We start from the raw sequence: 26,030 nt of genomic DNA on the forward strand, positions 1-26,030 counted from the left end.
CAAATGTGTAATTGCAAATGGTGATAAGGACAACAGCAGTTCAAGGTGCTGAGAGAGCACAAAATTGGGACCACAGTCTGGTCTGGGGACCAGGGAATCATCTTTCCGTGCCTGTGGTCTCTCCACTTCCAGACAGTTGTTGGCGACATACCAGCACTGAGCTTCCAAACTCTGAGTTTTAAAGAATCCAGTTTGACCTTGAAAACAGAAACAAAGGACAATGTCCCAGAGTGTCAGGTGTGTATTTAGGGGAAACCAGACCAAGAGACAGAGTGTCACGGACAAGCTCTTGCTTCTGCACTTACCAGCCGGCCACTGCTAGCTTCTTACTGTTACTGCTCCTGCCCACCTCACTTTGTTACCTTCCCCAAGAAAAAAGGAAAATATTCCTGTGATGAAGAGTTCTTGCAGAAGACTTCTCCATTGGCTCCTTTACCCAGCTACTGTAATGGCTTTGAAAGTATAATTCACTCTATAAGAAGCCAGATGTGAAAGACTACATATTGTATGAATCCATTTATATGAATGTCCAGAAAAGGCAAATTTATAGAAACGGAAAGCAGGTCAGCAGTTTCCTAGGGCCAGGGGTGGGGCAGAGATTGTCTGCAAATGCACTTATGATGCATTTATGATGGAGATTGTACCCCTGGATTTTAGTGATGTTTGCGTTAACTCTGTAAATTTACTAAAAATCACTGACAACAATACCTGCTGTAAAATAGGTGAATTTATAGTCTGTAAATTTTGCCTTACTAAAACGGTAAAAAATAGAACTCACTTCACAAATTTTAAGCAGACAACCAGGTGGGACTAAGTTGATGGGCAAGGGTTGTAGATGAATCTGGAAATGTGCAAGTGTGTCCGATTTTTGTTCATTGAATTATCATTAAGACCCAAAAACTATTTAAAGGAATTTTGGAACACCCTTTATTTTATCTGGAGTAAGCTCATTTTGTAGCTCGTTTCTGCTGAGAGCATGGCACTTAGGTCAGCATGTTACCCCATGTCAGCATATTAACCCATGTACTTCCCCTGTGGGCCAGCCCAGCGCTCCCCCTGGGGCACGTGCTGAGCATCAGTGATCCCCAGGCCTCAGCTCTGGAACCAGGGCCGCTGTGCCCTGTGTAGTGTAAGAAGGCTGGTTTTCACTTTAGTTTACTCATTTATGGTGAGGCACAGCCCCTTTGTAGTCCATATTAACGTCAACTGTTGTTATCTTATCGCAAGAAGTTTCTGCATTAGGTTTTATGAGACTACTTGTTGTTTTACGAGCAGTGTCATAAGCACAAGAAAGGTTAGGACAATTTCTTCCTCAGCGATACAAGTGTCAGTGGAGAGTGGCTTGCGCTGTTTGAACAGGACCCTGGGGTTGGGCTGGGGCAGCAGAGCCATGCGGCCTGGCCGTTAGATTTGAGGGGGCTTCAGTTTTTAGCTGGAGTTCAGTGACAGCTTGCGCAGAGGAGTAGGGAGCCTGTCTCTGACACTGATCCCAGTTGAATTCTGTCCCCGCTGGCTGGCCAAATCTGAGGTCAGACAGAGGGGTGGAGGCCCAAGGGCCCGCAGATTCTGGAGCGCTGGCTCTTTGTATCTGAGGAGTCCTCGCACTTAGCCTGAGCGTCCAGGCTGCGGGCTTGTTTTCCTGTGTGCTTGCTCCTCCGCCCGAGACCTCCCTGTTTGGTGCCCTTTCCACCCGTGTCTCTCTCTCCCCATCTGCTTCCACCTCTCACCTGGCGCCACTCTCCCTGCAGTGAGCAGATACAGCCAGAAGCTGCGACAGCAACTGGGCCGTGACTCCAAGTTCATCCTGTGCTACGCCCAGAAGGAGGAGCTGCTGCTGGAGGAGATGTACACGGACACCATCGTGGAGCTGGTCGACTTCGGCAACGAGAGCCTGGGCAGCCTGGGCAGCCTGGCCTGCCTCCTGGACCCCTCCACGGGCGTCCTCAACGAGCACGGCGAGACCATCTTCGTCTTCGGTGACGCAGGCGTGGGCAAGTCCATGCTGCTGCAGCGGCTGCAGAGCCTCTGGGCCGCGGGCCAGCTGGACGCTGAGCTCAGGTTCTTCTTCCACTTCCGCTGCCGCACCTTCAGCTGCTTCAAGGAGAGCGCCTCGCTGTGCCTGCGGGACCTGCTCTTCAAGCACTACTGCTACCCGGAGCAGGACCCCGAGGAGGTGTTCGCCTTCTTGCTGCGCTTCCCGCACACGGCCCTCTTCACCTTCGACGGCCTGGACGAGCTCCACTCGGACTTCGACCTGAGCCGCGAGCCCGACACCTCCTCCCCCTGGGAGCCCGCCCACCCCCTGGTCCTGCTGGCCAACCTGCTCAGCGGGAAGCTGCTCAAGGGGGCGCGCAAGCTGCTAACGGCCCGCACGGGCATCGAGATCCCGCGGCATCTCCTCTGGAAGAAGGTGCTCCTGCGCGGCTTCTCCCCCAGCCACCTGCGCGCCTACGCTGGGAAGATGTTCCCCGAGCGCGCCGTGCGCCAGCGCCTGCTGGATCAGCTGGAAGCCAACGCCAACCTCTTCAGCCTGTGCACCGTGCCCCTCTTCTGCTGGATCATCTTCCGGTGCTTCCAGCACTTCTACGACGCCTTCGACGGCTCCCCGCAGCTGCCCGACCGCACGGTGACGCTGACCGACGTCTTCCTGCTGGTCACCGAGGTCCACCTGAACAGGACGCAGCCCACCAGCCTGGTGCAGCGGAACACGCGGAGCCAGACGGAGACCTTCCGCGCCGGCCGGGGCACCCTGCGCTCGCTCGGCCAGGTGGCTCACTGGGGCATGGAGAAGAGCTTCTTCGTCTTCAGCCAGGAGGAGGTGCAGGCGTCCGAGGTGCAGGAGGGGGACCTAAAGCTGGGTTTCTTGCGGGCCGTGCCGGAGCTGGGCCTCGGAGGGGACCAGCAGTCCTATGAGTTTTTCCACCTCACCCTCCAGGCCTTCTTTGCTGCCTTTTTTCTGGTGGTGGATGACAAGGTGGGCACTCGGGAGCTGCTCCGGTTCTTCCAGGAGTGGGCTCCTCACAGGGAGGCAGCAGCTGCGTCCTGCTATCCCCGCTTCCTACCCAGCCAGTGCCTGGGGGGCCGCGGCCTGGCCGGGGAAGACCCCTTTAAGAACAAGGATCACTTTCATTTCACCAACCTCTTCCTGTGCGGGCTGTTGTCCAAAGGCAAACAGAAACTCCTGCGGCACCTGGTGCCTGCCGGCGCCCTGCGGAGAAAGCGCAGGGCCCTGTGGGCTTGCCTGTTCGCCAGCCTGCGCTCCCACCTGAAGAACCTGCCCCGAGTTCAGTCTGGGAGCTTCAGCCAGGTGCAGGCCATGCCCACCTTCCTCTGGATGCTGCGCTGCATCTACGAGACGCAGAGCGAGAAGGTGGGGCAGCTGGCGGCCAGGGGCATCTGCGCCAACTACCTCAAGCTGACCTTTTGCAACGCCTGTTCGGCCGACTGCAGCGCCCTCTCCTTCGTCCTGCACCACTTCCCCAAGCGGCTTGCGCTCGACCTGGACAACAACAATCTCAACGACTATGGTGTGCGGGAACTGCAGCCCTGCTTCAGCCACCTCACCGTCATCAGGTGAGACCTCCAGGTTCCGGGAGCAGCCGGCGGGGCCGGGGCTCAGGGGACGCCAGGACTAGCACTGTGGAGCGGGATCTCCTGGATTATCCTGGAACTCATGACCGGGGGGCCTGGGAACATCTGGGGCTTCTCTGTCTCAGGGTGGCAACGGGTAACGAGCAAAGCTTCGAAGTCAGGTGGACCTGGATGGGCCCCAGCTGGGTGTCCTTGAGCAAGTTGCTTGACCTCTTTGAGCTTCAGCGTCCTCATCTGGAAAAAGGAGATTCTCATATCCTAACGATTACACTAATAACAATCAGCATTTATTGAGAATGGGTGAGGTGCATTAAAACTATTACCTGGTTTAATCCTTTTAACAGTACCTACCTGATAGCTGTTGTTATCATCTCCATTTTGGCAAACGAGGAAGCAGAGGCACAGAGAAGTTAAGTGGCTCAAGGCCACACAGGTGGGCCATGGTGGAGCCAGAATCTAAAGAACCTTTTGAGATTCATGTGAGGCTCAGAGATAGCCCGTGAAATGTTTCTGGCACGTGAAAGCTTTATGATGGCAGAAAAAGCAGACTTTGTGCTTATTAGCGTTAGTTAACTTCCACGAAAAAAGTGGACAGCCCTGAGCTGCCGGGGGATCTCAGTAAAGAATGCTGACTCTTGATTAGTTTCCTGTTTGATGGTTTAGAGGAAAGAAAAGCCAGTCTCCTTTCTTCTATTAGCATTTTCTGTATTAAATACACCTTGTAAATCTCTAGGGGGTGGGTGGGTGGGGGGTTCAATTCTCCACTACTTGGCTCATGCATTTCTGAAGAGCAGAAGGGATTTGGAACTGATTCCAGGTACCTGTTACACAAGCGCCAGAGCATACATTGTGGGGGGATGGGTGGGATGTAGGGAGCCCAAACCTGCCCTGGCCTGGGCATTGGAAAGCCTGGAATCTATTCTCTGAGCTCTCAGCCAGCGATTCTCGGTTTGTAGCCTCAGGCAACCTCACACTCAGTGCCTCCCTGTGACCATTTCATAAGATGGAAGCTCTGCACCAGTATGGTGGTCCCCAGGTTTGCCTCCAAACCAGCAAAAGAGAAGGCAGGAAGAAATGGGCAACCCTAAGGAAGCATTTTGAGCTCCCTGAGGGCATCAGTGAGGATTAGTTTTGGCTGTTAGAGAAAACTCACAATACTGGTGGCTTAGATAAGTTACAGACTTATTTGTCTCTCATGCAAAAATCTAAAGGAGGGCAGTTCCAGGCTGCTGTGAGGTCTCAGTGACCATCAAGAGCCCAGGCTCTCTTCTGCTTACTGCTCTGCTGTCCTCAGTACCTGACTGCTATATCTTGGCCTAAAATGGCTGCTCATGGTCCAGCCATTCAGTTGACATTCTAGTCACCAGGAAGAAGGAAGGGCAAAGGACACACCCCACTCTTTTTTTTAAATTAATTTTATTGCGGTACAGTTGATTTACAGTGTTGTGTTAATTTCTGCTATGCAGCAAAGTGATTCAGTTGTACATACATATATATTCTTTTTCATATTCTTTTCCATTATGGTTTATCACAGGATATTGAATATTAGTTCCCTGTGCTATACAGTAGGACCTTGTTGTTTATCCATTCTATATATAATAGTTTGCATCTGCTAATCCCAAACTCCCAGTCCATCCCTACCTTCCCCACCCTTGGCAGCCACAAGTCTGTTCTCTATGTCTGTGAGTCTGTTTCTGTTCTGTAGGTAAGTTCATTTCTGTCATATTTTAGATTCCACGTATAAGTGATGTTACATGGTATTTGAGTTTCTCTTTCTTACTTCACTTAGTATGATAATCTCTAGGTCCATCCACATTGCTGCAAATGGCATTATTTCATTCTTTCCTATGGCTGAGTAGTATTCCATTGTATATATGTACCACATTTTTTTTTAATATTGGAGTATAGTTAACAATGTTGTTAGTTTCAGGTGTACAGCAAAGTGATTCAGTTATACATATACATGTGTCTATTTTTTTCAAATTCTTTTCCCATTTAGGTTATTACAGCATATTGAGCAGAGTTCCTTGTGCTATACCGTAGGTCCTTGTTGGTTACCTGTTTTAAATATGGTAGTGTGTATATGTCAATCCCAAACTCCCAATTCATCCCTCCCCTGCACCTTTCCCCTTTGGTAACTGCAAGTTCGTTTTCGAAGTCTGTGAGTCTGTTTCTCTTTTGTAAATAAGTTCATTTGTATGTTTTTTTAAGATTCTGCATGGAAGTGATATCATAGGATATTTGTCTTTCTCTTTCTGACTTACTTCACTTAGTGCGATCATCTGCAGGTTCATCCATGTTGCTGCAAATGGCATTATTTCATTTTTTATGGCTGAGTAGTATTCCATTGTTTATATGTACCACATCTTCTTTATCTGTTCATCTGTTGATGGACATTTACGTTGTTTCCATATCTTGACTATGGTGACTAGTGCTGCTGTGAACATAGGGGCACATATATCTTTTTGAGTTATAGTTTAGGACACACCCCATTCTTTTAAGAAGACTTCTCAGCTATTGCTAATGAGACTTCTGCTTAGATCTCACTGGGCAGAACCTAAGCACATGTGCCCAGCTAAAAAATGAGGGATCCTGTTTCTAAGTAAGCATAGATATTGGGAGTGACTGGGAGAGTCATGCAGTGTATGTACCCACTGTGCCCCAGCACCAAGGTGGGTACCATGAGTGGAGGGGTTCAGAGTGTCTGACGTGATCATTTTGATTGGCCTAAAGATCAAGCTTTTACCTCTTCAGCCTTTTACTTATCACAGAGGACAGTGTGTAATAAGTGGCCCAGTTTGGCCCATGGCTTGTGTTTATAGATAAAGTTTTATTGGAATACAGTCACACTCATTTATTTATATATTGGCTGCTTCACTCTGCAGAGCTGAGTGGTTGCAACAGAGACCAGACGGCCTGCAGAGCTTAAAAATTTGTTATCTGACCCTTTACAGAAAAAAATTGCTGAGCTCTGGTCTGTTCCTTCACCCACCCCTGACCCTCGCCTCACCCCTCACGCTCCTCCATCTCTGAGCCTTACTCTGTCCCTCAGACTCACCTAAATAAAGGGGTGGAGAATTGAGAAGATCAGGGTAGTTTGTTTATAGAGAGTACTTGGCAGTAAAAAAAAATTGTTTTGCATTTTAGCCAAATCAAAATATCCTGCTAGTATAGGGCTTTCGAAGAGCAATCCCAGTACACGCTGGGCCTTGTCCAGGAGATATCCATCATCCTCAGGCCCTCTTTTCCTGCTCCCTCTTGAAGCCTGGCCTGCTGAAGCAGCATGTGCATTAAAGAGGGAGTGGGAGAGTGTGGCTGCCAAGACCTGCCTCATCCAGCTGTTTCTCCCTTGCCATTGAACTTCCCGCACAGAACCACACCTCAGGAGCTGTCTCCCTCGATTGAACTTTCCAGGTGGCAAGTCAGGTTTCACACGTGCATTTCCAGATGGAAAGGCTCTTGGCATTTTGGGTGGGACAGTTCTTGTGGGGACTGTCCTGCCTTTTGCAGGACCCCTAACATTTCTGGCCGCACTTGCAAGACGGTGGAGCGTCCACTCCCCCAGCCTGTGACCACTAAAGGCAGCTCTACACATTTCCAAATCCCATGGCCGCCCGCTGTGCAGTGAGAGCCACGTTGACACATAGGCCACCGGCAAATGCAGGATATCAGAGGTGGCTGTCCACATGTGTCCTTCAGGTGTCCCTCGTTGCCCTTGTGTTGAATCAGGGCTGTGCTGTAGCCTTGCCAATGGGCGGTTCTCATGGGTCTCTCAGCCCCGTGAAGACCAGGCTCTGTAGGGGCCGTGTGACCGGCTGCCATGGCCATTCTCTCGGGGGGACATCTATAGCTGGGAAGACTCCAGGACCTATAGACTTCTGGATCCTTGTGGAATTAATGCTCTTTCGCAGTGAGCAGCCGCTCCGATTTTTAACTTTCTTTGCTGTTTTTTTCAGACTCAGTGTGAACCAGATCACCGACAGTGGGGTGAAGGTGCTATGTGAAGAGCTGCCCAAATACAAAATTCTGACATTTTTAGGGTATGTATTTCTCAAGAACACTGCGACAGCTATATAGTAAGAATACAGAGCAGCAGGAAGTTGCCATCCCTATGGATCACTGGATGGTTGAGACTGATGGCCCCAGGGTACCAGGAAGAGCACTGAACTGGGAGCCAGGAGTCCTGGGCCCTGCTTTTGGCTCGGCTAGCAGCCCACTCTTTGAGCAAGTCAGGAAATCTCACTGAGCCTCGGCCTTCTCATCCCCCTTGTATAATTGGGATCCTAATATAGTCAAATAGTTTTACAGGTGGTGATTGAGAGATGTAATGACAGAATTCCTGGGGATATGTTTTATTGACGTGAGAATACTGTTTATGTGGTAGATTTCACTATGGCGGGTCCATGATCTGTCATCCAGAACCCTTGGGGCAAGACACATATCAGAAATTAGTGCACGTGCTACCTAGCAGTGACATGACCGGTGGGATCTAGGGCAATACCCCATTTTCAGATACTTTAACACTTATGCAGCAAAAGGTATAAACATTCAAACCAGTTGGGATAAAGACCATGAACAGCTCCACATCGGTTGCCAAAATAGTTACGAAGAAGTTTGGGTTTTCAGAGCCTTTGGGGTTTTGGAGTTTGACAGGAGAGATTGTGGGCCAGCCCAGCCAGCCCCACGGCTGCTGTTGACTCCCTGAGCTGGAGCCAGCCCGTCAGCTTCCTTGGGCCTCAGTTTTCTCAGCTGTCACATGAGGACACTGAAGCCCTGAATCCCAGGTAGCCTTTTGGTTCTGGAGTTCTGCATGACTGTGGAACACTGGAAACCTGTCTGCTTACCACTTTCAACTCCTTTCTGCCTTATTGTTGAATTGGTGTCAAGTGGTAAAATGACGAAAAGGTAGACACTGAGGTGGTTCTAATGCTTAGAAACTTTTACCCCTCAAGATGCCAATCATGATCTTAATCTAAAAATACCCCTCAACTGCCATTTATTGAGCACTTACATGCAAGGGCTTGGAATGATCTCATACAATCCTCATAACAACCCTGTGAGGGAGCCATAATTCTTACCCCTGTATTACACATGGAGAAACTGAGGCACAGAGAAGCTCAGTACCTTGCCCCAGGTCATAAAGCTGGGGAAAGCAGCAGAATTGGCCTTGAACCCAGCCTGAGACCCCACAGCCCCAAACTCAGGCCTCCACATGTCCTTCCTTTCTCCTTTTTGACCTAGACTGTAAATCAGCAGACAGCACCCACTCACTTTAAAAAATGGGGTCCTAAATTCTCACGGCCATGCTTTCTCTCAAAGCTTATACAACAACCAAATCACTGATGTCGGAGCCAGGTACATCGCCAGAATCCTGGATGAGTGCACAGGCCTCACGCACCTGAAGTAAGTGGGGTGGGCACAGCGAGCGGGTTCTTCAGTAGCTTCTCTTGGTCACCCTTCATTGTTCAAGCAAAGAATAAATGCCACCCCAGAGCTGCCTTCTGCCTGCCCCAGGGCCAAATCAGGTCAAATCAGGACACCTGTGTGTGCAAGGTGAGCTGTGGGTGAGGCTCGGTGTTTGGAAGGGCCCCGTACCGTGGGTGGGGGGAGAGTGTGGCATTCTGATTTCATTAACTCCTAACAGGAAGAAAGGCCACAACTGTCACCCTTTCTGGAGATCATTTTCCCCTGAGGAAGCTCCTCATTGTCTTAGTCCATTCTGGCTTCTGTAACAAAATACCATAAACGAGGTTGCTTGTAAACTCCCGAGCTTTATTTCTGACAGTTCTGGAGGCTGGGGAATCTAGGATCAAGGCGCCAGCAGGTTAGGTGCCTGGTGAGGGCCCAATTCCTTGTTCTTAGATGGTGCCTCCTCACTGTGTCCTCATGTCGTGGTGGAAAAAGGGGAAAGGGAGCTTTCTTGGACCTCACTCATAAGTCACTAATCCCATTTGTGAGGGCTGTGATGAGTGACTTTATCACTTCCCAAAGGTTCCACCTCCTAGCACCATCACTTAGGGGTTAGGATTTCAACATATGGATTCCAGTAGGGGTGGGGGGGGGACAAACCTTCAGGCCATAACATTGCAGATGAGAGCCTGATCCCTGGCTGTGTCACAGGAATGTCCTGCCAAAGGTGTCAGAGCACCAGCCTTGGAGGATCCTGGTGATGCTGCCCTGGTGATGGTAACCTACCCCTTGACCATTTGCAGTTGAAGTGGGAACCTTCTGGTCTGCTGATGGAAATGAGTGATGCTTGGAGGTCATTTAAAGAATCTCTGGGGGAACTTGGGTCCCTCAGTCTCTGCAGAGACTGTGACCACCTCCTGGAGAGGAATCCTGACTGGCTTTCCTCAGGGCTTCGGGCCCCTCCCTGAGAGGACGCCCAGGGATGGCTGCTGTGGGTCCCAGGAGAAAGACCACCCCGCCTAGGAGGGGCCAGAGGGGCTCTGTGCCAAGGACGAGGGTGGCTGATGCTGGAGTCCCCTCACAGCTGGAGCTGACGTGTGCATGACTCTCTCTGCAGACTGGGAAAAAACAAAATAACAAGCGAAGGAGGAAAGTGTCTCGCCCTGGCTGTGAAGAACAGCAAATCCATCTTTGAAGTTGGGTGAGTAGAGACAGATGCACACGGGTGTGTGTACACAGCCTGCTCTGTGTACAGGAGCGCCTGCTGGTCTTTTCGTACATCCATCCAGCCAAAGGACCGCTGGCGCAAGCTGTGGGGCAGAGGCTGCAGAAAGCCTCCATCACAGATGCCCTGGTGGCTGGGCCCCACTGGCTCCTGCGTGGGAAATGTTGTGGGAAGTCCCAGGATGGACTGCCACTTCAATCGCATGGACTTTATTTAATTCATGCAAAAGGCAGCATTTATCACCGCCAGCAAATGGAGCTAGCAAATGGAGTTTTAGCCCTATGTGGTAAATTTCCTCAGGCAGGTGTGCTTCATTTTAAGGATATTATATAGTCTCTGGAGGCTTTTTAAAATTTTTTATTTTATATTGGAGTATAGTTGATTAATAATGTGTTACTTTCAGGTGTAGAGCAAAGTGATTCAGTTATACATGTATCTATTCTTTTTCAAATTCTTTTCCCATTTAGGTTATTACAGCATATTGAGCAGACTTCCTTGTGCTATACGGTAGGTCCTTATTAGCAGACTTCCTTGGGCTATACAGTAGGTCCTTATTAGTTATCTATTTAAACATAGTAGTATTTGTCAATCCCACACTCCCAATTTATCCCTCCCCTGCCCCCCACCTTTCTCCTTTGGTAACCATAAGTTTGTTTTCTAAGTCTGTGAGTCTGTTTCTATTTTGTAAATAAGTTCATTTGTATCGGTTTTTTTTTAGATTCTGCATGTGATATCATATGATATTTGTCTTTCTCTGATTTACTTCACTTAGTATGATAACCTCCAGGTCCATCCATGTTGCTGCAAATGGCATTATTTCATCCTTTTTAATGGCTGAGTAATATTCCATTGTATATAGGTACCACATCTTCTTTATCCATTCTTCTGTCTTTGGACATTCAGGTTGCTTCCATGTCTTGGCTATTGTAAATAGTGCTGCAGTGAACATTGGGGTGCATGTATCCTTTCGAATTATGGTTTTCTCTGGATATATGCCCAGGAGTGGGGTTGCTGGATCATATGGTAGCTTTATTTTTAATTTTTTAAGTAAGCTCCATACTGTTCTCCATAGCGGCTGTACCAGTTTACATTCCCACCAACAGTGTAGGAGGGTTCCCTTTTCTCCACACCTTCATCATCATTTATTGTTTGTAGACATTTTGATGATGGCCATTCTGACAGGTGTGAGGTGATATCTCATTGCAGTTTTTTTTTAATTTTTTTTTTATTTTTTATTTTTACAAGAGATAAATAGACTGACACCAAGCATTGTACATGGATGACCACAACAAAAGCAACAATGATTGCAATTACCAAACATGAAACACACTCATACTATGTCATAATATTGACATTCAGTCCAGTAATCCTCCACTGTAACAGCTCCTTTACTTTGCAGTGAAAATTGATTTGTATATTCTTTGCCTCTGAGTCCTTGTGGGATTTTTTTTTTTTTAATTAAGACAGAAAGTCACAAAAATTATACTCATCCTCATCAGTTCACTCAGTCCCATGTAATTAATTTTTTTTTCATCTTGATCTTTTGTTAGCACTTTTATGAGTTCATCAGTTTTTCACTAGAGTTCTGAAAATGCTTATTCATTCAGTTCAGCAGTACAGTCAGTTACCAGAAACCTGTACTTGTCAGAGTCTTTTCCATGAATTTCTTGAAGATGAAACCCTTTTATAGGAACATATTTGCAAAATCATCAGAGTACACCCAGAACTGTCTGTAAATGACAAAAGACTTAAAAATGACCACGGTTAAAGATTTGATGAAAGTTCATAATAATGCAGTTGACAAGAAAATTAGTTATTTCTGAGATATACATTTTAAAGTAATAACTAGGATTATTACATATAACATTATACCAGAACATATAAGATTTTTAGAAATTTCATGTAATGTCTGAAACATTTATATTAACATATTTCCATACACATACAAATATAAGATTTTTAGAAATTTCATGTAATGTCTGAAACATTTATATTGACATATTTCCATACAAATAACCCAATGAAAGTTTAGTATTAGTTGTTTTGTTTGTTTTTTTATACTGCAGGTTCTTATTAGGCATCAATTTTATACACATCAGTGTATACATGTCAATCCCAATCGCCCAATTCAGCACACCACCATCCCCACCCCACCGCAGTTTTCCCCCCTTGGTGTCCATATGTCCATTCTCTACATCTGTGTCTCAACTTCTGCCCTGCAAACTGGCTCATCTGTACCATTTTTCTAGGTTCCACATACATGCATTAATATACAATATTTGTTTTTCTCTTTCTGACTTACTTCACTCTGTATGACAGTCTCTAGATCCATCCACTTCTCAACAAATGACTCAATTTCATTCCTTTTTATGGCTGAGTAATATTCCATTGTATATATGTACCACATCTTCTTCATCCATTCGTCTGTTGATGGGCATTTAGGTTGTTTCCGTGACCTGGCTATTGTAAATAGTGCTGCAATGAACATTCGGGTGCATGTGTCTTTTTTTTTTTTTTTTTTTTTCTTTCATCTTAGAACATCTTGTTTATTTGGAAGCAAAAACATCTTTCTTCTTTGGCCTAATTCAATGCCAATACTACAGTAAATGGTAAATATGTTGATGATAATTGCAGTGTTAATAAAGAAGACATACAAAAATGACATATTTTGCACAAATTACAATACTTAATAAATGTTAAGAAACTGCTGTCCGTAAAATTTATATAATAAACTTCATAGGCAGCCAGAGTAAGCTTGAGAACTTTAGATATTTTAGAGAACAAAATCTAATCCCACCCTGTCATGGTTTTCATGAGAAAAATAGGACTAACTAGTTATGACTACCTGAACATATATAGCTGGTTCATATATGAGCAGGATGATAGGAACTATGCCTACCTTATCCTCTGTTACTTAAGAATCCAGGTCTTCTGAATTCCCGATCAGCTTTGTCAGTTCTTATTGCCCACTCTAAACTAGAGCTGGGTAAAATAATGAAGTAATGGAAGTATACATGGGAAAGAAAGATGTCAGTCTTAGAAATCTTACAACTTACTTTTCAATTCTCTCTACATACTCCTGTAGAGTATACGGTAACAAAGCTTGTATTTCTTATTCTTTACTCAAGAACATGATCTCTTTTGTATCTAAAGAGACCTGGTTTCTTTTCATTGCATTATCAGTCCAATACAACATTCATCGTAAGTCTCTACAGCTTCCAAGAAGCTTAAACGTTAAGTAGGTGGTCTCTGAAATCTAGTGGTGAGCAATCCAGCCAACATGTAACGTCACTGTTTTAAGGCTTTATCATTCCATAGTTTATGTAAACCAGAACTCATATGTATCCCAAGTGTCTGAACATATCAGAGACTTAAAGAGAAATGTGCTTTTGCTATAAATCTCTTCATATTGAAGCAGATTAACAGGTGGTAAAGAAAAATGCAGCACAAGGGAGGAACATCAAAAATGGTATGTGAATATATGTCAACCCCGAAAGTATTACTTTGCATTTATTTTAATATTTTTTTGCATGTCGGTTATTAAGCTAATCATGGGTTATGTTTTCTGATGTATACAAAATTTTTACCCAATCTTCTGTTGATCAGGTCATGTGAGTGACTCCCTGATATAATTTATAGTTGTTTTTTTTTTTTTTTTTTTTTTTTCTCCACACACACACTGCGTATTTTATTTTTACAAGAGATAGATAGACTGACACCAAGCATTGTACATGGATGACCACAACAAAAGCAACAATGATTGCAATTACCAAACATTAAACACACTTATACTATGTCATAACATTGACATTCAGTCCAGTAATCCTCCACTGTAACAGCTCCTTTACTTTGCAGTGAAAATTGATTTGTATATTCTTTTCCTCTGAGTCCTTGTGGGATTTTTTTTTTTTTTTTAATTCAGACAGAAAGTCACAAAAATTATACTCATCCTCATCAGTTCACTCAGTCCCATGTAATTAATTTCTTTTTTTTCATCTTGATCTTTTGTTAGCACTTTTATGAGTTCATCAGTTTTTCATTAGAGTTCTGAAAATGCTTATTCATTCAGTTCAGCAGTACAGTCAGTTACCAGAAACCTGTACTTGTCAGAGTCTTTTCCATGAATTTCTTGAAGATGAAACTCTTTTATAGGAACATATTTGCAAAATCATCAGAGTACACCCAGAACTGTCTGTAAATGACAAAAGACTTAAAAATGACCATGGTTAAAGATTTGATGAAAGTTCATAATAATGCAGTTGACAAGAAAATTAGTTATTTCTGAGATATACATTTTAAAGTAATAACTAGGATTATTACTTATAACATTATACCAGAACATATAAGATTTTTAGACGTTTCCTGTAATGTCTGAAACATTTATATTAACATATTTCCATACATATTTCCATACAAATACAAATATAAGATTTTTAGAAATTTCATGTAATGTCTGAAACATTTATATTAACATATTTCCATACATATTTCCATACAAATACAAATATAAGATTTTTAGAAATTTCATGTAATGTCTGAAACATTTATATTAACATATTTCCATACATATTTCCATACAAATACAAATATAAGATTTTTAGAAATTTCATGTACTGTCTGAAACATTTATATTAACATATTTCCATACATATTTCCATACAAATACAAATATAAGATTTTTAGAAATTTCATGTAATGTCTGAAACATTTATATTAACATATTTCCATACAAATAACCCAATGAAAGTTTAGTATTAGTTGTTTTGTTTGTTTTTTTATACTGCAGGTTCTTATTAGGCATCAGTTTTATACACATCAGTGTATACATGTCAATCCCAATCGCCCAATTCAGCACATCACCATCCCCACCTCATCGCAGTTTTCCCCCCTTGGTGTCCATATGTCCATTCTCTACATCTGTGTCTCAACTTCTGCCCTGCAAACTGGCTCATCTGTACCATTTTTCTACGTTCCACATACATGCATTAACATACGATATTTGTTTTTCTCTTTCTGACTTACTTCACTCTGTATGACAGTCTCTAGATCCATCCACTTCTCAACAAATGACTCAATTTCGTTCCTTTTTATGGCTGAATAATATTCCATCGTATATATGTACCACAACTTCTTTATCCATTCGTCTGTTGATGGGCATTTAGGTTGCTTCCATGACCTGGCTATTGTAAATAGTGCTGCAATGAACATTCGGGTGCACGTGTCTTTTTGAATTACGGTTTTCTCTGGGTATATGCCCAGTAGTGGGATTGCTGGGTCATATGGTAATTCTATTTTTAGTTTTTTAAGGAACCTCCATATTGTTCTCCATAGTGGCTGTATCAATTTACATTCCCACCAACAGTGCAAGAGGGTTCCCTTTTCTCCACACCCTCTCCAGCATTTGTTGTTTGTACATTTTCTGATGATGCCCATTCTAACAGGAGTGAGGTGATACCTCATTGTAGTTTTGATTTGCATTTCTCTAATAATTAGTGATGTTGAGCATCTTTTCATGTGCTTCGTGGCCGTCTGTATGTCTTCTTTGGAGAAATGTCTATTTAGGTCTTCTGCCCATTTTTGGATTGGGGTGTTTGTTTCTTTAATATTGAGCTGAATGAGCTGTTTATATATTTTGGAGATTAATCCTTTGTCCGTTGATTCATTTGCAAATATTTTCTCCCATTCTGAGGGTTGTCTTTTCGTCTTGTTTATGGTTTCCTTTGCTGTGCAAAAGCTTTGAAGTTTCATTAGGTCCCACTTGTTTATTTTTGTTTTTATTTCCATTACTCTAGGAGGTGGATCAAAAAAGATCTTGCTGGGATTTATGTCAAAGAGTGTTCTTCCTATGTTTTCCTCTAAGAGTTTTATAGTGTCCAGTCTTATATTTAGGTCTCTAATCCATTTTGAGTTTATTTTTGTGTATGGTGTTAGGGAGCATTCTAATTTCATTCTTTTACATGTAGCTGTCCAGTTTTCCCAGCACCACTTATTGAAGAGACTGTCTTTTCTCCATTGTATATCTTTGCCTCCTTTGTCATAGATTAGTTGACCATAGGTGCGTGGGTTAACCTCTGGGCTTTCTATCTTGTTCCATTGATCTATGTTTCTGTTTTTGTGCCAGTACCATATTGTCTTGATTACTGTAGCTTTGTAGTATAGTCTGAAGTCAGGGAGTCTGATTCCTCCAGCTCCATTTTCTTCCCTCAAGACTGCTTTGGCTATTCGGGGTCTTTTGTGTCTCCATACAAATTTTAAGATGATTTGTTCTAGCTCCGTAAAAAATGCCATTGGTAATTTGATAGGGATTGCATTGAATCTGTAGATTGCTTTGGGTAGTATACTCATTTTCACAATGTTGATTCTTCCAATCCAAGAACATGGTATATCTCTCCATCTGTTGGTATCATCTTTAATTTCTTTCATCAGTGTCTTATAGTTTCATGCATACAGGTCTTTTGTCTCCCTAGGTAGGTTTATTCCTAGGTATTTTATTCTTTTTGTTGCAATGGTAAATGGGAGTGTTTCCTTAATTTCTCTTTCAGATTTTTCGTCATTAGTGTATAGGAATGCAAGAGATTTCTGTGCATTAATTTTGTATCCTGCAACTTTACCATATTCATTGATTAGCTCTAGCAGTTTTCTGGTGGCAGTTTTAGGATTCTCTATGTATAGTATCATGTCATCCGCAAACAGTGACAGCTTTACTTCTTCTTTTCCAATTTGTATTCCTTTTATTTCTTTTTCTTCTCTGATTGCCGTGGCTAGGACTTCCAGAACTATGTTGAATAATAGTGGTGAGAGTGGACATCCTTGTCTCGTTCCTGATCTTAGAGGAAATGCTTTCAGTTTTTCACCATTGAGAATGATGTTTGCTGTGGGTTTGTCATATATGGCCTTTATTATGTTGAGGTAGGTTCCTTCTATGCCCACTTTCTGGAGAGTTTTTATCAGAAATGGGTGTTGAATTTTGTCAAAAGCTTTTTCTGCATCTATTGAGGTGATCATATGGTTTTTCTTCTTCAATTTGTTAATATGGTGTATCACATTGATTGATTTGCATATATTGAAGAATCCTTGCATCCCTGGGATAAATCCCACTTGATCGTGGTGTATGATCCTTTTAATGTGGTGTTGGATTCTGTTTGCTAGTATTTTGTTGAGGATTTTTGCATCTATATTCATCAGTGATATTGGTCTGTAATTTTCTTTTTTTGTAGTGTCTTTGTCTGGTTTTGGTATCAAGGTGATGGTGGCCTCATAGAATGAGTTTGGGAGTGTTCCTTCCTCTGCAATTTTTTGGAAGAGTTTGAGAAGGATGGGTGTTAGCTCTTCTCTAAATGTTTGATAGAATTCACCTGTGAAGCCATCTGGTCCTGGACTTTTGTTTGTTGGAAGATTTTTAATCACAGTTTCAATTTCATTACTTGTGATTGGTCTGTTCATATTTTCTGTTTCTTCCTGGTTCAGTCTTGGAAGGTTATACCTTTCTAAGAATTTGTCCATTTCTTCCAGGTTGTCCATTTTATTGGCATAAAGTTGCTTGTAGTAGTCTCTTAGGATGCTTTGTATTTCTGCGGTGTCTGTTGTAACTTCTCCGTTTTCATTTCTGATTTTATTGATTTGAGTCCTCTCCCTCTTTTTCTTGATAAGTCTGGCTAATGGCTTATCAATTTTGTTTATCTTCTCAAAGAACCAGCTTTTAGTTTTATTGATCTTTGCTATTGTTTTCTTTGTCTCTATTTCATTTATTTCTGCTCTGATCTTTATGATTTCTTTCCTTCTGCTAACTTTGGGTTTTGTTTGTTCTTCTTTCTCTAGTTTCTTTAGGTGTAAGGTTAGATCGTTTACTTGAGATTTTTCCTGTTTCTTTAGGTAGGCTTGTATAGCTATAAACTTCCCTCTTAGAACTGCTTTTGCTGCATCCCATAGATTTTGGGTCGTCGTGTTTTCATTGTCATTTGTCTCTAGGTATTTTTAAATTTCCTCTTTGATTTCTTCAGTGATCTCTTGGTTATTTAGTAACGTATTGTTTAGCCTCCATGTGTTTGTCTTTTTTACATTTTTTTCCCTGCAATTCATTTCTAATCTCATAGCGTTGTGGTCAGAAAAGATGCTTGATATGATTTCAATTTTCTTAAATTTACTGAGGCTTGATTTGTGACCCAAGATGTGATCTATCCTGGAGAATGTTCCGTGCGCACTTGAGAAGAACGTGTAATCTGCTGTTTTTGGATGGAATGTCCTATATATATCAATTAAATCTATCTGGTCTATTGTGTCATTTAAAGCTTCTGTTTCCTTATTTATTTTCATTTTGGATGATCTGTCCATTGGTGTAAGTGAGGTGTTAAAGTCCCCCACTATTACTGTGTTACTGTCGATTTCCTCTTTTATAGCTGTTAGCAGTTGCCTTATGTATTGAGGTGCTCCTATGTTGGGTGCATAAATATTTACAATTGTTATATCTTCTTCTTGGATTGATCCCTGGATCATTATGTAGTGTCCTTCCTTGTCTCTTGTAACATTCTTTATTTTAAAGTCTATTTTATCTGATATGAGTATAGCAACTCCAGCTTTCTTTTGATTTCCATTTGCATGGAATATCTTTTTCCATCCCCTCACTTTCAGTCTGTATGTGTCCCTAGGTCTGAAGTGGGTCTCTTGTAGACAGCATATATATGGGTCTTGTTTTTGTATCCATTCAGCCAGTCTATGTCTTTTGGTTGGGGCATTTAATCCATTCACGTTTAAGGTAATTATCGATATGTATGTTCCTATGACCATTTTCTTAATTGTTTTGGGTTTGTTTTTGTAGGTCCTTTTCTTCTCTTGTGTTTCCCACTTAGAGAAGTTCCTTTAGCATTTGTTGTAGAGCTGGTTTGGTGGTGCTGAATTCTCTTAGCTTTTGCTTGTCTGTAAAGCTTTTGATTTCTCCATCAAATCTAGATGAGATCCTTGCTGGGTAGAGTAGTCTTGGTTGTAGGTTCTTCCCTTTCATCATTTAAAGTATATCATGCCACTCCCTTCTGGCTTGCAGAGTTTCTGCTGAGAAATCAGCTGTTAACCTTATGGGAGTTCCCTTGTATGTTATTTGTCGTTTTTCCCTTGCTGCTTTCAATAATTTTTCTTTGTCTTTAATTTTTGCCACTTTGATTACTATGTGTCTCGGCGTGTGTCTCCTTGGGTTTATTCTGTATGGGACTCTCTGCGCTTCCTGGACTTGGGTGGCTATTTCCTTTCCCATGTTAGGGAAGTTTTCGACTATAATCGCTTCAAATATTTTCTCTGGTCCTTTCTCTCTCTCTTCTCCTTCTGGGACCCCTATAATGCGAATGTTGTTGCGTTTAATGTTGTCCCAGAGGTCTCTTAGGCTGTCTTCATTTCTTTTCATTCTTTTTTCTTTATTCTGTTCCGCAGCAGTGAATTCCACCATTCTGTCTTCCAGGTCACTTATCCATTCTTCTGCCTCAGTTATTCTGCTATTGATTCCTTCTAGTGTAGTTTTCATTTCAGTTATTGTATTGGTCATCTCTGTTTGTTTGTTCTTTAATTCTTCTAGGTCTTTGTTAATCATTTCTTGCATCTTCTCAATCTTTGCCTCCATTCTTATTCCGAGGTCCTGGATCATCTTCACTATCATTATTCTGAATTCTTTTTCTGGAAGGTTGCCTATCTCCACTTCATTTAGTTGTTTTTCTGGGGTTTTTTCTTGTTCCTTCATCTGGTACAAAGCCCTCTGCCTTTTCATCTTCTCTATCTTTCTGTAACTGTGGTTTTTGGTCCACAGGCTGCAGGATTGTAGTTTTTCTTGCTTCTGCTGTCTGCCCTCTGGTGGTTGAGGCTATCTAAGAGGCTTGATGGGAGGCTCTGGTGGTGGGTAGAGCTGACTGTTGCTGTGGCAGTCAGAGCTCAGTAAAACCTTAATCCACTTGACTGTTGATGGGTGGGGCTGGGTTCCCTCCCTGTTGCTGTGGTGGTCAGAGCTCAGTAAAACCTTAATCCACTTGACTGTTAATGGGTGGGGCTGGGCTCCCTCCCTGTTGGTTGTTTTGTCTGAGGCAACCCAACACTGGAGCCTACCCGTGCTCTTTGGTGGGGTTAATGGCAGACTCTGGGAGGGCTCACGCCAAGGAGAACTTCCCAGAACCTCTGCTGCCAGTGTCCTTATCCCCACGGTGAAACAGAGCCACCACCAGCCTCTGCAGGAGACCCCCCAACACCAGCAGGTAGGTCTGGTTCAGTCTCCCCCAGGGTCACTGCTCCTTCCCCTGGGTCCCGATGCACACATTACTTTGTGTGTGCCCTCCAAGAGTGGGGTCTCTGTTTCCCCCAGTCCTGTCAAAGTCCTGCAATCAATTCCCACTAGGCTTCAAAGTCTGATTCTCTAGGAATTCCTCCTCCCGTAGCCGGAACCCCAGGTGGGAAGCCTGACGTGGGGCTCAGAACCTTCACTCCAGTGGGTGGACTTCTGTGGTATAAGTGTTCGCCAGTCTGTGAGTCTCCCACCCAGCAGTTATGGGATTTGATTTTACTCTGATTGCGCCCCCCTACCGTCTCACTGTGGCTTCTCCTCTGTCCTTGGACGTGGGGTATCCTCCTTGGTGAAGTCCAGGGTCTTCCTGTCAATGATTGTCCAGCAGCCAGTTGTGATTCTGGTGCTCTAGCAAGAGGGAGTGAGAGCACGTCCTTCTACTCCGCCATCTTGGTTAATCCTTCTCATTGCAGTTTTGATTTGCATTTCTCTAATAATTAGTGATGTTGGGCATCTTTTCATGTGCCTCTTGGTCATGTGTCTGTCTTCTTTGGAGAAATGTCTGTTTAGGTCTTCTGCCCATTTTTTGATTGAGTTGCCTATTTTTTTGATATTGAGCTGCATGAGCCGTTTGTAGATTTTGGAGATTAATCTCTTGTCGGTTGCATCGTTTGTAAATATTTTCTCCCATTCTGTGGGTTGTCTTTTTGTTTATAGTTTCCTTTGCTGTGCAAAAGCTTTTGAGTTTAATTAGGTTCCATTTGTTTATTTTTGTTTTTATTTCCATTACTCTAGGAGATGGGTAGAAAAAAAATATTAATGTGATTTATGTCAAAGAGTGTTCTTCCTGTGTTTTCCTTTAAGAGGTTTATAGCACGAGGTCTTACATTTAGGTCTTTAATCCATTTTGAGTTTATTTTTGTGTATGGTGTTTAAAGAATGTTCTAATTTCATTCTTTTACATGTAGCTGCCCAGTTTTCCCAGCACCATTTATTGAAGAGACTGTCTTTTCCCCATTGTATAGTCATGCCTCCTTTGTCATAGATTAATTGACCATAGGTGCATGGGTTTATTTCTGGGCTTTCTATCCTGTTCCATTGATCTAAATTTCTGTTTTTGTGCCAGTACCATACTGTTTTGATGGCTGTAGCTTTGTAGTATAGTCTGAAGTCAGGGAGCCTAGTTCCCCCAGCTCCGTTTTTCTTAAGATTGCTTTGGCTATTCAGGGTCTTTTGTGTTTCCATACAAATTTTAAGATTTTTTTGTTCTAGTTCTGTGAAAAATGCCATTGGTAATTTGATAAGGATTACACTGAATCTCTAGATTGCCTTGGCTACCCAAGTCGTTTTGACATTATTGAGTCTTCCAATCCAAGAACATGGTATATCTTTCCATCTGTTTGTGTCATCTTCGATTTCTTTCATCAGCATCTTACAGTTTTCAGAGTACAGGTCTTTTTTCTTCATAGGTTGGTTTATTCCTTGGTATTTTATTCTTTTTGATGTGACAGCAAATGGGATTGTTTCTTGAATTTCTCTTTATGATCTTTCATTGTTAGTGTACAGAAATGCAACAGATTCCTGTGTATTAATTTTGTAACCTGCAACTTTACCAAATTCATTGATGAGCTCTAGTAGTTTTCTGGTAGTGTCCTTAGGATTTTCTATGTATAGTATCATATCATTTGCAAACAGTGACAGTTTAACTTCTTCTTTTCCAATTTGGATTCCTTTAATTTATATTTTTCTTCTCTGATTGCCATAGCTAGGACTTCCAAAACTATGTTGAATAAAAGTGGTGAGAGTGGACATCCTTGTCTTGTTCCTGATCTTAGAGGAAATGCTTTCAACTTTTCACTGTTGACCATGATGTTAGCTGTAGGTTTGTCATATATGGCCTTTATTATGTTGAGGTATGTTCCCTCTATGCCCACTTTCTGGAGAGTTTTTATCATAAATTGGTGTTGAATTTTGTCAAAAGCTGTTCCTGCATCTATTGAGATGATCATATGGTTTTTATTATTCAATTTGTTGATGTGGTGTATCACACTGATTGATTTGCGGATATTGAAAAAGCCTTGCATCCCTGGGATAAATCCCACTTGATCATGGTGTATGATCCTTTTAATGTATTGCTAATAGTTTGTTGAGTATTTTTGCATCTATGTTCATCAGTGATATTGGACTGTAATTTTCTTTTTTTTGTGGTACTTTTGTCTGGTTTTGGTATCAGTGTGATGGTGGTCTCATAGAATGAGTTTGGGAGTTTTCCTCCCTCTGCAATTTTTTGGAAGAGTTTGAGAAGGATAGGTGTTAGCTCTTCTCTAAATGTTTGGTAGAATTCTCCTGTGAAGCCACCAGGTCCTGGCCTTTTGTTTGTTGGGAGTTTTAAAAATCACAGTTCAATTTCAGTGCTTGTGATTGGTCTGTTCATATTTTCTATTTCTTCCTGGTTCAGTCTTGGGAGATTGTACCTTTTTTTTTTTTTTAAAGAAATTCACGTTCTTTTATTTATTTATTTATTTATTTATGACTGTGTTGAGTCTTCGTTTCTGTGCGAGGGCTTTCTCTAGTTGCGGCAAGTGGGGACCACTCTTCATCGCGGTGCGCGGGCCTCTCACCATTGCGGCCTCTTGTTGCGGAGCACAGGCTCCAGATGCGCAGGCTCAGTAATTGTGGCTCACGGGCCCAGTTGCTCCGTGGCATGTGGGATCTTCCCAGACCAGGGCTCGAACCTGTGTCCCCTGCATTGGCAGGCAGATTCTCAACTGTGCCACCAGGGAAGCCCGGGAGATTGTACCTTTTTCTAAGAATTTGTCCATTTCTTCCAGGTTGTCCATTTTATTTGCATATAGTTGCTTGTAGTAGTCTCTTATGATCCTTTGTATTTCTGTGGTGTTTGTTGTAACTTCTTTTTCATTTCTAATTTCATTGATTTGAGTCCTCGCCTTTTCTTGATGAGTCTGGCTTAAAGGTTTATCAATTTTGTTTATCTTTTCAAAGAACCAGCTTTTAGTTTCATTGATTTTGCTACTGTTTTGTTTCTATTTCATTTGTTTCTGCACCGATATTCATGATTTCTTTTCTGCTACTAACTTTAGGTTTTCTTTGTTCTTCTGTCTCTAGTGCTTTAGGTGTAAGGTTAGGTTGTTTATTTGAGATTTTTCTTGTTTCCTGAGGGAAGATTGTATAGCTATAAACTTCCCTCTTAGAACTGCTTTTGCTGCATTCCATAGGTTTTGGATTGTTGTGCTTTTCATTTTCATTTGTCTCTAGGTATTTTTTGATTTCCTCTTTGATTTCTTCAGTGATCCATTGGTTGGTTAGTAGCATATTGTTTAGCCTCCATGTGTTTGTGTTTTTTACAGTTTTTTTCTTGTAGTTGATTTCTAATCTCATAGCATTGTGGTCAGAAAAGATGCTTGATATGATTTCACTTTTCTTAAATTTACCAAGTCTCGCTTTGTGGCCCAGCATGTGGTCAGTCCTAGAGAATGTTCCATTTGCACTTGAAGAATGTGTATTCTGCTGCTTTTGGATGGAATGCTCTATAAATATCAATTAAGTCCAGTTGGTCTAATGTGTCATTTAAGGCCTGTGTCTCTTTACCTATTTTCTGTCTGGATGATCTGTCCATTGATGAAAGTAGTGGGGTGTTAAAGTCCTCCACCATTACTGTGTTACTGTTGATTTCTCCCTTTATGGCTGTTAGTATTTGCCTTATATATTGAGGTGCTCCTATGTTGGATGCATATATATTTACAGTTGTTATATCTTCTTGGATTGATCCTGTGATCATTATGTAGTGTCCTTCTTTGTCTCTTGTAATAGTCTTTATTTTAAAGTCTATTTTGTCTGATATGAGTATTGCTACTCCAGCTTTCTTTTGATTTGCATTTGCATAGAATACCTTCTTCCATCCCCTCAGTTTCAGACTGTGTGTGTTCCTAGGTGTGAAGTGGGCCTGTTGTAGACAGCATATATATGGGTCTTGTTTTTGTATCCATTCAGCCAGTCTGTGTCTTTTGGTTGGAGCATTTAATCCATTTACATTCAAGGTAATTATCAATATGTATGTTCCTATTGCCATTTTCTTAATCATTTTGGGTTTGCTTTTGTAGGTCTTTTTTCTTTCCTTCCTCTTTTGTTCTCTTCTCTTGTGGTTTGATGACCATCTTTAGAGTTGTGTTTGGGTTGCTTTTTCTTTTTTTTGTGTGTATCTATTGTAGTTTTGGGGTTTGCTCTTCCCATGAGGTTTTTTTGTTTTTTTTTAATTTTTAAATTTTATTTATTTTTTTATACAGCAGGTTCTTATTAGTCATCAATTTTATACACATCAGTGTATACATATCAATCCCAATTGCCCAATTCATCACACCACCACCACCACCCCCCGCTGCTTTCCCCCTTGGTGTCCATAGTTTGTTCTCTACATCTGTGTCTCTATTTCTACCTCCTATGAGGTTTTGATATGGCAGTCTATATATGTACAAGGTTGTTTTAAGTTGCTGGCTTCTTTCCCACCTAGAGGAGTTCCTTTCGCATTTGTTGCAAAGCTGGTCTGGTGGTGCTGAATTCTCTTAGCTTTTACTTGTCTGTAAAGCTTTTGATTTCTCTGTCTAATCTGAGTGAGATCCTTGCCGGGTAGAGTAATCTTCGTTGTAGGTTCTTCCGTTTCATCACTTTAAATATATCATGCCACTCCCTTCTGGCCTACAGAGTTTCTGCTGAGAAATCAGCTGATACCCTTATGGGAGTTCCCTTGTATGTTGTCATTTTTCCCTTGTTGCTTTTAATATTTTTTCTTTTTCTTTAATTTTTGTCAATTTGATTACTATGTGTCTTGGTGTGTTCCTCCTTGGGTTTATCCTGTCTGGGACTCTCTGTGCCTCCTGGACTTGGGTGACTGTTTCCTTTCCCACGTTAGGGAAGTTTTCAGCTATTATCTCTTGACATATTTTCTCAGGTCCTTTCTCTCTCTCTCCTCCTTCTGGGACCCCTATAACGTGAATGTTGGTGCATTTAACATTGTCCCAGAGCTCTTTTAAGACTGTCTTCATTTCTTTTCATTCTTTTTTCTTTATTCTGTTCCATGGCAGTGATTTCCACCATTCTGGCTTCCAGCTCACTTATCTGTTCTTCTGCCTCACTTTTCCCGCTGTTGATTCCTTCCACTGTATTTTATTATTTTAACATCTTTATTGGAGTATAATTCCTTTACAATGGTGTGTTAGTTTCTGCTTTATAACAAAGTGAATCAGTTATACATATACATATGTTCCCATATCTGTTCCGTCTTGCGTCTCCCTCCCTCCCACCCCCCCATCCCACCCCTCTAGGGGTCACAAAGCACCGAGGTGATCTCCCTGTGCTATGCGGTTGCTTCCCACTAGCTATCTGTTTTACGTTTGGTAGTGTATATATGTCCATGCCACTCTCTCACTTTGTCACAGCTTACCCTTCCCCCTCCCCATATCCTCAAGTCCATTCTCTAGTAGGTCTGTGTCTTTATTCCTGTCTTGCCACTAGGTTCTTCATGACCTTTTTTTTTTC

At 42.4% G+C, this 26,030-nt stretch overlaps 1 protein-coding gene across 4 annotated transcripts in view; it reads left to right on the forward strand.

The window, feature by feature from the left end:
- The window catches only part of NOD1 (nucleotide binding oligomerization domain containing 1), a 103,392-nt gene that overhangs the window by 46,626 nt on the left and 30,736 nt on the right, over positions 1–26,030 (forward strand). For 3 of the 4 annotated variants that reach the window (XM_057549826.1, XM_057549825.1, XM_057549827.1), the window contains 4 exons: positions 1,749–3,573; positions 7,548–7,631; positions 8,911–8,994; positions 10,118–10,201. In XM_057549826.1, coding sequence (XP_057405809.1) covers positions 1,749–3,573; positions 7,548–7,631; positions 8,911–8,994; positions 10,118–10,201 — 2,077 coding nt within the window. Of the gene's footprint in view, positions 1–1,748; positions 3,574–7,547; positions 7,632–8,910; positions 8,995–10,117; positions 10,202–10,692; positions 10,733–26,030 lie in introns of all 4 variants that reach the window. The other variant, XR_009008808.1, reaches the window with a different exon arrangement.

The sequence above is a fragment of the Balaenoptera acutorostrata genome, chromosome 7, assembly GCF_949987535.1.
Source record: "Balaenoptera acutorostrata chromosome 7, mBalAcu1.1, whole genome shotgun sequence".
Lineage (NCBI taxonomy): Eukaryota > Metazoa > Chordata > Mammalia > Artiodactyla > Balaenopteridae > Balaenoptera > Balaenoptera acutorostrata.